Raw genomic sequence first — 15,137 nt, 5'->3', positions numbered from 1 at the left:
GCATACATACGTGTACATACACACAAGAGCATGTAACACACATACACACATGTACATACACACAATTAGCATACAACACACATACACATGTGTACATACAAACAAGAGCATATAACACACATACACACATGTACATACACACAAGAGCATATAACACACATACACACGTGTACATACACACAAGAACATATAACATGCATACACACGTGTACATACACACAAGAGCATATAACACACATACACATATGTACATACACACAAGAGCATATAACATGCATACACACAAGTACAAACACACAAGATAATATAACATGCTTACACATGTGTACATACACACAAGAGCATATAATACACATACACACATGTATATACACACAAGAGCATATACACACATGTGTACATACACACAAGAGCATATAACATGCATACACATGTGTACATACACACAAGAGCATATAACACACATACACACTTTTACATACACACAAGAGCATATAATACACATAAGACTTGAAAAAGACGAAGTAACCAGCGCCCAGGACTGATATCTGCTCACTATAAAGAAGACCCCCTAATAGGTCTAGAAACGGAACAATGGATTAGGATATATAGGAGCGCCAATGGCTTAGATATACCACAGGGAATAAAAAGTCAAAAATGGTCTCCAATAATTTCTATGTTCCAAAATCAACCAAATATTTAATGTTAAACCAATATAATTCTGATCTCCAGAATCATAAAAACACAAAATACATATAGCAAAGCTTAAAATACAATACAATAAATGATTTGAAATGCAACAGATAACAGATCCGGTTGGTTAAACTGGATGACCAATATCTAATGTTCCAGTTTTCATGAGTCCTCTTAAAAACCTTCTAGTAGGTACATGGTATTGTTAAATACACGTACAAATAAACCTAGTATTCAATGAATAATGTAATATTAGCTCAAATGTTCTTATCGAAGTGATAGGATCACTAATATAGTGATACGAGACCCACTAATAGGTCAACAGTGCATACAAATATTGCAACATTTAAATCATATGATGAACACCGTGAATAATCAAAAATAAGATACAATGTGTTGGATTCCTTAAACTATCAAATAAACCATATTGTGGATTTGCAATAAAAATAAGTAGTGAATGTGGTCTTTAAAATCAATAAATCAAAAAATAAGATAGAGTGATGGGAAAAAAACAGGATGAATAATATATATAATAACAAAATTAAATGTAAGATCCTACCAATGGATTTAAACTAAACTGGTACCAGCTAACACCTCAATTCTCCTGATTAAATCTAGGGCGTTATTATCTTAAAAACAGTAAACAAATAACACAAGCTATATAAATTACCACAAGCTATATGATTATGACAAGCTATAGAAATATATGAACGACATAAAAACAGAGAGTGTGTATAGTTTGGCCAAAACTAGTCCACAAACTCCTAAAGGTGTGTTTCCACAACTTTAAATAACTTAAAATGATGATAAGACAATAATAGTGTCCTTTGAGAGTCTTTTGATAAATCCTTAAAAGTCTGGTAAAAATCCGGTGAGAGAAATCCTCAATGTGTAGTAGAGTCCCAAGTCCTATTCCTATGTTAAGACAAATACCTGAAAGAAATGGAAAAAAGCGCACTAAACAAACAGCGCTAACGGGTATGGACTATTGAAAATAGTCTTACCATTCAAATCCTGGTCCTGGATATAATGAGCCTCTCCAACTCTGGTGCAAAGTTTCGTCTACGCGTTTCGGCCCTCGTACCGGGCCTTTCTCAAGACAAGATGTCTTGAGAAAGGCCCGGTACGAGGGCCGAAACGCGTAGACGAAACTTTGCACCAGAGTTGGAGAGGCTCATTATATCCAGGACCAGGATTTGAATGGTAAGACTATTTTCAATAGTCCATACCCGTTAGTGCTGTTTGTTTAGTGCGCTTTTTTCCATTTCTTTCAGGTATTTGTCTTAACATAGGAATAGGACTTGGGACTCTACTACACATTGAGGATTTCTCTCACCGGATTTTTACCAGACTTTTAAGGATTTATCAAAAGACTCTCAAAGGACACTATTATTGTCTTATCATCATTTTAAGTTATTTAAAGTTGTGGAAACACACCTTTAGGAGTTTGTGGAATAGTTTTGGCCAAACTATACACACTCTCTGTTTTTATGTCGTTCATATATTTCTATAGCTTGTCATAATCATATAGCTTGTGGTAATTTATATAGCTTGTGTTATTTGTTTACTGTTTTTAAGATAATAACGCCCTAGATTTAATCAGGAGAATTGAGGTGTTAGCTGGTACCAGTTTAGTTTAAATCCATTGGTAGGATCTTACATTTAATTTTGTTATTATATATATTATTCATCCTGTTTTTTTCCCATCACTCTATCTTATTTTTTGATTTATTGATTTTAAAGACCACATTCACTACTTATTTTTATTGCAAATCCACAATATGGTTTATTTGATAGTTTAAGGAATCCAACACATTGTATCTTATTTTTGATTATTCACGGTGTTCATCATATGATTTAAATGTTGCAATATTTGTATGCACTGTTGACCTATTAGTGGGTCTCGTATCACTATATTAGTGATCCTATCACTTCGATAAGAACATTTGAGCTAATATTACATTATTCATTGAATACTAGGTTTATTTGTACGTGTATTTAACAATACCATGTACCTACTAGAAGGTTTTTAAGAGGACTCATGAAAACTGGAACATTAGATATTGGTCATCCAGTTTAACCAACCGGATCTGTTATCTGTTGCATTTCAAATCATTTATTGTATTGTATTTTAAGCTTTGCTATATGTATTTTGTGTTTTTATGATTCTGGAGATCAGAATTATATTGGTTTAACATTAAATATTTGGTTGATTTTGGAACATAGAAATTATTGGAGACCATTTTTGACTTTTTATTCCCTGTGGTATATCTAAGCCATTGGCGCTCCTATATATCCTAATCCATATAATACACATACACACATGTATATACACACAAGAGCATATAACACACAAACACACATGTACATACACACAAGAGCATATAACATGCATACACATGTGTACCTACACACAAGAGCATATAACACACATACACACAAGAGCATATAACACACATACACACAAGAGCATATAACACACATACACATGTGTACCTACACACAAGAGCATATAACACACATACACACATGTACATACACACAAGAGCATATAACACACATACACGTGTACATACACAATGAGCATATAACACACATACAAACAAGAGCATATAACACACATACACACGTGTACATACACACAAGAGCATATAACACACATACACATGTGTACATACACACAATGAGCATATAACACACATACACACGTGTACATACACACAAGAGCATATAATACACATACACACGTGTACATACACACAATGAACATATAACACACATACATACGTGTACATACACACAAGAGCATATAACACACATACACATGTGTACATACACACAAGAGCATATAACATGCATACACACAAGTACAAACACACACGAGAATATAACACACTTACACACGTGTACATACACACAAGAGCATATAATACACATACACACTTTTACATACACACAAGAGCATATAACACACATACACATGTGTACATACTCACAATAGCATATAACATGCATACACACTTGTACATACACACAAGAGAATATAACAAGCTTACACACATGTATATACACACAATGAGCATATAACACACATACACACGTGTACATACACACAAAAGCATATAACATGCATACACACGTGTACATACACACAATGAGCATATAACACACATACACACGTGTACATACACACAATGAGCATATAACACACATACACATGTGTACATACACCCAATGAGCATATAACACACATACACACAATGAGCATATAACACACATACACACGTGTACATACACACAAGAGCATATAACACACATTCACATGTGTACATACACACAATGAGCATATAACACACATACACACGTGTACATACACACAATGAGCATATAACACACACATACACACGTGTACATACACACAATGAGCATATAACACACATACACATGTGTACATACACACAATGAGCATATAACACACATACACATGTGTACATACACACAAGAGCATATAACACACATACACACGTGTACATACACACAATGAGCATATAACACACATACACATACACACAATGAGCATATAACACACATACACAGGTGTACATACACACAATGAGAATATAACACATACACATGTGTACATACACACAAGAGCATATAACACACATACACATGTACATACACACAAGAGCATATAACATGCATATACACATGTTCATACACACAATGAGCATATAACACATACACACATGTACATACACACAATGAGAATATAACACACATACACACGTGTACATACACATAATGAGCATATAACACATACACACGTGTACATACACACAAGAGCATATAACATGCATACACAAGTTTACATACACACAATGAGCATATAACACACATACACATGTGTACATACACACAAGAACATATAACACACATACACACGTGTACATACACACAATGAGCATATAACACACATACACACATGTACATACACACAAGAGCATATAATACACATACACACGTGTACATACACACAAGAGCTTATAACACACATACACACGTGTACATACACACAATGAGCATATAACACATACACTTGTGTACATACACACAATGAGCATATAACACATACACTTGTGTACATACACACAAGAGCATATAATACACATACACACGTGTACATACACACAAGCGCATATAACACATATACATACGTGTACATACACACAATGAGCATATAACACACATACACACATGTACATACACACAATGAGCATATAACACACATACACATGTGTACATACACACAAGCGCATATAACATGCATACACAAGTTTACATACACACAATGAGCAAATAACACATACACATGTGTACATACACACATTTACATACACACAAGAGCATATAACACACATACATCAGTGTACATACACACAATGAGCATATAACACACATACACACGTATACATACACAAAATGAGCATATAACACACATACACACGTGTACATACACACAAGAGCATATAACACATACACATGTGTACATACACACAATGAGCATATAACATGCATACACACGTGTACATACACACAATGAGCATATAACACACATACATACGTGTACATACACAAAAGCGCATATAACATGCATACACAAGTGTACATACACACAATGAGCATATAACACATACACATGTGTACTTACACACAATGAGCATATAACACATACACACAATGAGCATATATCATGCATACACACATGTACATACACACAATGAGCATATAACACGCATACACACGTATACATACACACAATGAGCATATAACACACATACACACGTGTACATACACACAATGAGCATATAACATGCATACACACATGTACATACACACAATGAGCATATAACACGCATACACATGTGTACATACACACAAGAGCATATAACACACATACACACTTGTACATACACACAAGAGCATATAACACACATACACACTTGTACATACACACAATGAGCATATAACAAACATACACACGTGTACATACACACAATGAGCATATAACACACATACACACGTGTACATACACACAAGAGCATATTACACACATACACACGTGTACATACACACAAGAGCATATAACACACATACACACTTGTACATACACACAATGAGCATATAACAAACATACACACGTGTACATACACACAATGAGCATATAACACACATACACACGTGTACATACACACAAGAGCATATTACACACATAAACACAATGAGCATATAACACACAATGAGCATAAAACACATGCATGTACATATACACTATGAGTATATATAAACACATACAGAAACATGAACACATATTAGCATATAACACACATACAAGCATGAACACAGGGAGCATATACAGAGACACAAATACAGAAACTCACACACAATGAGCATATATAGAGATGCACACACAGAAATACATACGTTTACATACATACCTTGAGCATATACATGCCCAAAGAAACACACACAGGTAAACATGCCAACAATTAGCATATATAGAATCACACACACTGAAACACACACAGGTAAACATGCCAACAATTAGCAGATATAGAATCACACACACTGAAACACACACAGGTAAACATGCCAACAATTAGCAGATATAGAATCACACACACTGAAATACACACAGGTAAACATGCCAACAATTAGCATATATAGAATCACACACACTGATACACACACAGGTAAACACGCCAACAATTAGCATATATAGAAGCACACACACTGAAACACAAACAGGTAAACATGCCAACAATTAGCATATATAGAATCACACACACTGAAACACACACAGGTAAACATGCCAACAATTAGCATATATAGAATCACACACACTGATACACACACAGGTAAACATGCCAACAATTAGCAGATATAGAATCACACACACTGAAACACAAACAGGTAAACATGCCAACAATTAGCATATATAGAATCACACACACTGAAACACACACAGGTAAACATGCCAACAATTAGCATATATAGAATCACACACACTGATACACACACAGGTAAACATGCCAACAATTAGCATATATAGAATCACACACACTGAAACACACACAGGTAAACATGCCAACAATTAGCATATATAGAATCACACACACTGATACACACACAGGTAAACATGCCAACAATTAGCATATATAGAAGCACACACAGGTAAACATGCCAACAATTAGCATATATAGAATCACACACACTGATACACACACAGGTAAACATGCCAACAATTAGCATATATAGAAGCACACACACTGAAACACACACAGGTAAACATGCCAACAATTAGCATATATAGAATCACACACACTGAAACACACACAGGTAAACATGCCAACAATTAGCATATATAGAATCACACACACTGATACACACACAGGTAAACATGCCAACAATTAGCATATATAGAAGCACACACACTGAAACACACACAGGTAAACATGCCAACAATTAGCATATATAGAATCACACACACTGATACACACACAGGTAAACATGCCAACAATTAGCATATATAGAATCACACACACAGGTAAACATGCCAACAATTAGCATATATAGAAGCACACACACTGAAACACACACAGGTAAACATGCCAACAATTAGCATATATAGAATCACACACACAGGTAAACATGCCAACAATTAGCATATATAGAATCACACACACTGAAACACACACAGGTAAACATGCCAACAATTAGCATATATAGAAGCACACACAGGTAAACATGCCAACAATTAGCATATATAGAATCACACACACTGATACACACACAGGTAAACATGCCAACAATTAGCATATATAGAAGCACACACACTGAAACACACACAGGTAAACATGCCAACAATTAGCATATATAGAAGCACACACACTGAAACACACACAGGTAAACATGCCAACAATTAGCATATATAGAATCACACACACTGAAACACACACAGGTAAACATGCCAACAATTAGCATATATAGAATCACACACACAAGTAAACATGCCAACAATTAGCATATATAGAAGCACACACACTGAAACACACACAGGTAAACATGCCAACAATTAGCATATATAGAATCACACACACTGATACACACACAGGTAAACATGCCAACAATTAGCATATATAGAATCACACACACAGGTAAACATGCCAACAATTAGCATATATAGAAGCACACACACTGAAACACACACAGGTAAACATGCCAACAATTAGCATATATAGAATCACACACACAGGTAAACATGCCAACAATTAGCATATATAGAATCACACACACTGAAACACACACAGGTAAACATGCCAACAATTAGCATATATAGAATCACACACACTGATACACACACAGGTAAACATGCTAACAATTAGCATATATAGAAGCGCACACACACTGAAACACACACAGGTAAACATGCCAACAATTAGCAAATATAGACGCACACAGACTGAAACACACACAGGTAAACATGCCAACAATTAGCATATATAGAATCACACACACTGAAACACACACAATGAGCATATATAGAGATGCACACACAGAAATACATATGTTTACATACATACCTTGAGCATATACATGCCCAAAGAAACACACACAGGTAAACATGCCAACAATTAGCATATATAGAATCACACACACTGAAACACACACAGGTAAACATGTCAACAATTAGCATATATAGAATCACACACACTGAAACACACACAATGAGCATATATAGAGATGCACACACATAAATACATATGTTTACATACATACCTTGAGCATATACATGCCCAAAGAAACACACACAGGTAAACATGCCAACAATTAGCATATATAGAATCACACACACTGAAACACACACAGGTAAACATGCCAACAATTAGCATATATAGAATCACACACACTGAAACACACACAGGTAAACATGCCAACAATTAGCATATATAGAATCACACACACTGAAACACACACAGGTAAACATGCCAACAATTAGCAGATATAGAATCACACACACTGAAATACACACAGGTAAACATGCCAACAATTAGCATATATAGAATCACACACACTGATACACACACAGGTAAACATGCCAACAATTAGCATATATAGAATCACACACACTGAAACACACACCGGTAAACATGCCAACAATTAGCATATATTGAATCACACACACTGATACACACACACAGGTAAACATGCCAACAATTAGCAGATATAGAATCACACACACTGAAATACACACAGGTAAACATGCCAACAATTAGCATATATAGAAGCACACACACTGAAACACACACAGGTAAACATGCCAACAATTAGCAGATATAGACTCACACACACTGAAATACACACAGGTAAACATGCCAACAATTAGCATATATTGAATCACACACACAGGTAAACATGCCAACAATTAGCATATATAGAATCACACACACTGATACACACACAGGTAAACATGCCAACAATTAGCATATATAGAATCACACACACTGAAACACACACCGGTAAACATGCCAACAATTAGCATATATTGAATCACACACACTGATACACACACACAGGTAAACATGCCAACAATTAGCAGATATAGAATCACACACACTGAAATACACACAGGTAAACATGCCAACAATTAGCATATATAGAAGCACACACACTGAAACACACACAGGTAAACATGCCAACAATTAGCAGATATAGAATCACACACACTGAAATACACACAGGTAAACATGCCAACAATTAGCATATATTGAATCACACACACTGATACACACACAGGTAAACATGCCAACAATTAGCATATATAGAATCACACACACTGATACACACACAGGTAAACATGCCAACAATTAGCATATATAGAATCACACACACTGAAACACACACAATGAGCTTATCTATCTATCTATCTACCTACCTAGCTACCTACATATCTAGCTAGAGTGTGGAGAGATAGAGTGTGCTGGGAAAGATATTTTGTAGAGAAAATGTGGTGCAAAAGAGGGATAAAGGATTGGCTAGGGAGAGAAAATAGGGTGCAAGGGAGAGATAATGGAGGCTGGTAAGAGAAAATGTGGTGCCAGGGAGAGATAAAGGGGGTTAGGGAGAGATACTTGGGAGTGACAGTGGGGTGCCAGGGAGAGATACTTGGCAGAGACAATGGGGTGCCAGGGAGAGATAAAGGGGTTTGGGAGATATACTTTGGAGAGATAATGGGGTGCCAGGGAGAGATAAAGGGGGGCTGGGGAGATATACTTGGAAGAGACAATGGGGTTCCAGGGAGAGAAAACTGGGGGGCTGGGGAGAGAAAATGGATTTTCATGGAGAGAGTTATTTGTTTGTGCATACAGTTTCCCTCTTTTATTGTTGTTGTAAGAGATAGTGATACATGACATTTCTGGCATTAAGTGAAGTCCTTTGTTTGTTCCTGCTTTTTCTTGTTTGTTCATGCTTGTATAAATCATTTTTTTACATTCACACCTTCATTCCTACATTAATAGACAATTAGGCCTTCGATCAGATATGAGTTTGACACCCCTGCATTATATGATTCTCTTTAATCAGACTGGGATGAGCACACACCGAAAATGCCCCTTTTTCATGTATACTGTATGTATTTCCTACTTTAATTTCTATTAAACTAATGAACTAGGTGATAATTACTTCCATGTAAGGTAATGACGGAAATGGATCAAAAACTCACAGACATGGAGTGAAATCCTGCAAAAATGTTGGGGAATTACTGAAACACACACAGGTAAACATGCCAACAATTAGCATATATAGAATCACACACACTGATACACACACAGGTAAACATGCCAACAATTAGCATATATAGAATCACACACACAGGTAAACATGCCAACAATTAGCATATATAGAAGCACACACACTGAAACACACACAGGTAAACATGCCAACAATTAGCATATATAGAATCACACACACAGGTAAACATGCCAACAATTAGCATATATAGAATCACACACACTGAAACACACACAGGTAAACATGCCAACAATTAGCATATATAGAAGCACACACAGGTAAACATGCCAACAATTAGCATATATAGAATCACACACACTGATACACACACAGGTAAACATGCCAACAATTAGCATATATAGAAGCACACACACTGAAACACACACAGGTAAACATGCCAACAATTAGCATATATAGAAGCACACACACTGAAACACACACAGGTAAACATGCCAACAATTAGCATATATAGAATCACACACACTGAAACACACACAGGTAAACATGCCAACAATTAGCATATATAGAATCACACACACTGATACACACACAAGTAAACATGCCAACAATTAGCATATATAGAAGCACACACACTGAAACACACACAGGTAAACATGCCAACAATTAGCATATATAGAATCACACACACTGATACACACACAGGTAAACATGCCAACAATTAGCATATATAGAATCACACACACAGGTAAACATGCCAACAATTAGCATATATAGAAGCACACACACTGAAACACACACAGGTAAACATGCCAACAATTAGCATATATAGAATCACACACACAGGTAAACATGCCAACAATTAGCATATATAGAATCACACACACTGAAACACACACAGGTAAACATGCCAACAATTAGCATATATAGAATCACACACACTGATACACACACAGGTAAACATGCTAACAATTAGCATATATAGAAGCGCACACACACTGAAACACACACAGGTAAACATGCCAACAATTAGCAAATATAGACGCACACAGACTGAAACACACACAGGTAAACATGCCAACAATTAGCATATATAGAATCACACACACTGAAACACACACAATGAGCATATATAGAGATGCACACACAGAAATACATATGTTTACATACATACCTTGAGCATATACATGCCCAAAGAAACACACACAGGTAAACATGCCAACAATTAGCATATATAGAATCACACACACTGAAACACACACAGGTAAACATGTCAACAATTAGCATATATAGAATCACACACACTGAAACACACACAATGAGCATATATAGAGATGCACACACATAAATACATATGTTTACATACATACCTTGAGCATATACATGCCCAAAGAAACACACACAGGTAAACATGCCAACAATTAGCATATATAGAATCACACACACTGAAACACACACAGGTAAACATGCCAACAATTAGCATATATAGAATCACACACACTGAAACACACACAGGTAAACATGCCAACAATTAGCATATATAGAATCACACACACTGAAACACACACAGGTAAACATGCCAACAATTAGCAGATATAGAATCACACACACTGAAATACACACAGGTAAACATGCCAACAATTAGCATATATAGAATCACACACACTGATACACACACAGGTAAACATGCCAACAATTAGCATATATAGAATCACACACACTGAAACACACACCGGTAAACATGCCAACAATTAGCATATATTGAATCACACACACTGATACACACACACAGGTAAACATGCCAACAATTAGCATATATAGAATCACACACACTGAAACACACACCGGTAAACATGCCAACAATTAGCATATATTGAATCACACACACTGATACACACACACAGGTAAACATGCCAACAATTAGCAGATATAGAATCACACACACTGAAATACACACAGGTAAACATGCCAACAATTAGCATATATAGAAGCACACACACTGAAACACACACAGGTAAACATGCCAACAATTAGCAGATATAGAATCACACACACTGAAATACACACAGGTAAACATGCCAACAATTAGCATATATTGAATCACACACACTGATACACACACAGGTAAACATGCCAACAATTAGCATATATAGAATCACACACACTGATACACACACAGGTAAACATGCCAACAATTAGCATATATAGAATCACACACACTGAAACACACACAATGAGCTTATCTATCTATCTATCTACCTACCTAGCTACCTACATATCTAGCTAGAGTGTGGAGAGATAGAGTGTGCTGGGAAAGATATTTTGTAGAGAAAATGTGGTGCAAAAGAGGGATAAAGGATTGGCTAGGGAGAGAAAATAGGGTGCAAGGGAGAGATAATGGAGGCTGGTAAGAGAAAATGTGGTGCCAGGGAGAGATAAAGGGGGTTAGGGAGAGATACTTGGGAGTGACAGTGGGGTGCCAGGGAGAGATACTTGGCAGAGACAATGGGGTGCCAGGGAGAGATAAAGGGGTTTGGGAGATATACTTTGGAGAGATAATGGGGTGCCAGGGAGAGATAAAGGGGGGCTGGGGAGATATACTTGGAAGAGACAATGGGGTTCCAGGGAGAGAAAACTGGGGGGCTGGGGAGAGAAAATGGATTTTCATGGAGAGAGTTATTTGTTTGTGCATACAGTTTCCCTCTTTTATTGTTGTTGTAAGAGATAGTGATACATGACATTTCTGGCATTAAGTGAAGTCCTTTGTTTGTTCCTGCTTTTTCTTGTTTGTTCATGCTTGTATAAATCATTTTTTTACATTCACACCTTCATTCCTACATTAATAGACAATTAGGCCTTCGATCAGATATGAGTTTGACACCCCTGCATTATATGATTCTCTTTAATCAGACTGGGATGAGCACACACCGAAAATGCCCCTTTTTCATGTATACTGTATGTATTTCCTACTTTAATTTCTATTAAACTAATGAACTAGGTGATAATTACTTCCATGTAAGGTAATGACGGAAATGGATCAAAAACTCACAGACATGGAGTGAAATCCTGCAAAAATGTTGGGGAATTACTTTGAGTATTATGTTTTAATGCATTTATCTCTCCATTCAGCACCTGCATAGTGAGATTTACAACTCTCAAGTCAAAATTAGCATTTTTTAAATTCTTTGAGAGACCTCACAGTACTGAAGAGACTACTTAGAGAATATAGCCAGAGCAAAAGACAGAAAGTTAGAAGCTAAACACAGTGCTCTGTACTTACGATTCGGTCGGGCGGCGGTGTGCTGCGGATAAAGCATTTGATTTGCCCTTTCTCCCCATGCAGAGCATGTTGGGTCTGTGTGCTGGAGATGATTGGAGGACCTAGAATATAAACATAAAAATATGACTTTTTTACATTCATTCATGGATATTTTTAATCAGGTAGAAATAAACAACTATAAACACAAATAACTATGGGCCAGAATACAAGTGGAGCAGTATTTAACACTCCCGCTCGATCGCTAACTCTGCTAGAAGTAAGCTTTTTATGCACGCCAGGTAGCGGGCCTATTACAAAATGAAAGTAAAAAGTTTTCACTTGTGCGCTAACCTGAGGCGTGTAAAAAGCTGAACTTTGAATATCGGTCGTGTGTTAACGTATTCCCCCATAGAAGTCAATGGATCAAAAAAAGTGGGAGAAAAAACGAACACCCTACTCGCACGCAAACCCGTTAGCATATTCTCATATACGCCAACCTGACATGAAAACATGAATATTTCACATTACAATATTCTTCACATAGCAGAATATATTCTAGTTTTTCATAAATACATATATCTGATGGTATTTTGGTACAATATAGATATTTACCTATATATATATACTTATATATAGGCATAGGTATATAAATATATATATATATATATATATATATATATATATATATAGGCATAGGTATATAAAGATAATAAAGATATATATAAATATAGGCATAGGTATATAAAGATATATATATAGGCATAGGTATATAAAGATATATATATAGGCATAGGTATATAAAGATATATATATATATATATAGGCATAGGTATATAAAGATATATATATATAGGCATAGGTATATAAAGATATATATATATATATATATATATATATATAGGCATAGGTATATAAAGATATATATATATATATATATATATATATATAGGCATAGGTATATAAAGATATATATATATATATATATATATATATATATATATATATATAAATATCTATTTAAAATACATAGAACATATTCTATGTGCAGAACCTTGGAATGTGAAATATCTACAGTAATTAAACAGGTAAACTCTTAATCAAATATGAATATTGCACCCTTTTAACTTTTTTGTGCAGATTTTTTTTAATCATTTTTTGTTAGATAGTGTTATTGTGAGTGTAATTATACTTTGTAATGTATTTTGTGACACTTATTAGTGGGGCGAAACAGTTAATCAGAGCTCTGATGCACATTAACTTCAATTGCGCTCAAGCAATCACATTTATGTTCAACTTATAATACAAGCACTACATCCAACGCACGCTAACAGCTGCAATAAACCCGATATCGCTTGCGCGTAACTTAGCACACCACTTG

At 35.5% G+C, this 15,137-nt stretch overlaps 1 protein-coding gene and 1 long non-coding RNA gene across 2 annotated transcripts in view; one reads left to right on the top strand and one right to left on the bottom strand.

Annotated features, from left to right (window-relative positions):
• The window catches only part of KIRREL3 (kirre like nephrin family adhesion molecule 3), a 1,250,147-nt gene that overhangs the window by 168,787 nt on the left and 1,066,223 nt on the right, over positions 1-15,137 (bottom strand). Inside the window, exon 11 of the mRNA XM_053691559.1 lies at positions 13,781-13,881. Coding sequence (XP_053547534.1) covers positions 13,781-13,881 — 101 coding nt within the window. The remainder of the gene's footprint in view (positions 1-13,780; positions 13,882-15,137) is intronic.
• LOC128639265 (uncharacterized) overlaps positions 1-15,137 on the top strand; it is a 198,748-nt gene that overhangs the window by 145,279 nt on the left and 38,332 nt on the right. The gene's annotated exons all lie outside the window — the stretch shown is intronic.

Source organism: Bombina bombina, chromosome 8 (assembly GCF_027579735.1).
Source record: "Bombina bombina isolate aBomBom1 chromosome 8, aBomBom1.pri, whole genome shotgun sequence".
Taxonomy (NCBI): domain Eukaryota; kingdom Metazoa; phylum Chordata; class Amphibia; order Anura; family Bombinatoridae; genus Bombina; species Bombina bombina.
Note: the sequence above shows the minus strand (reverse complement) of the source record. Positions and strands in the feature narration are given on the sequence as shown.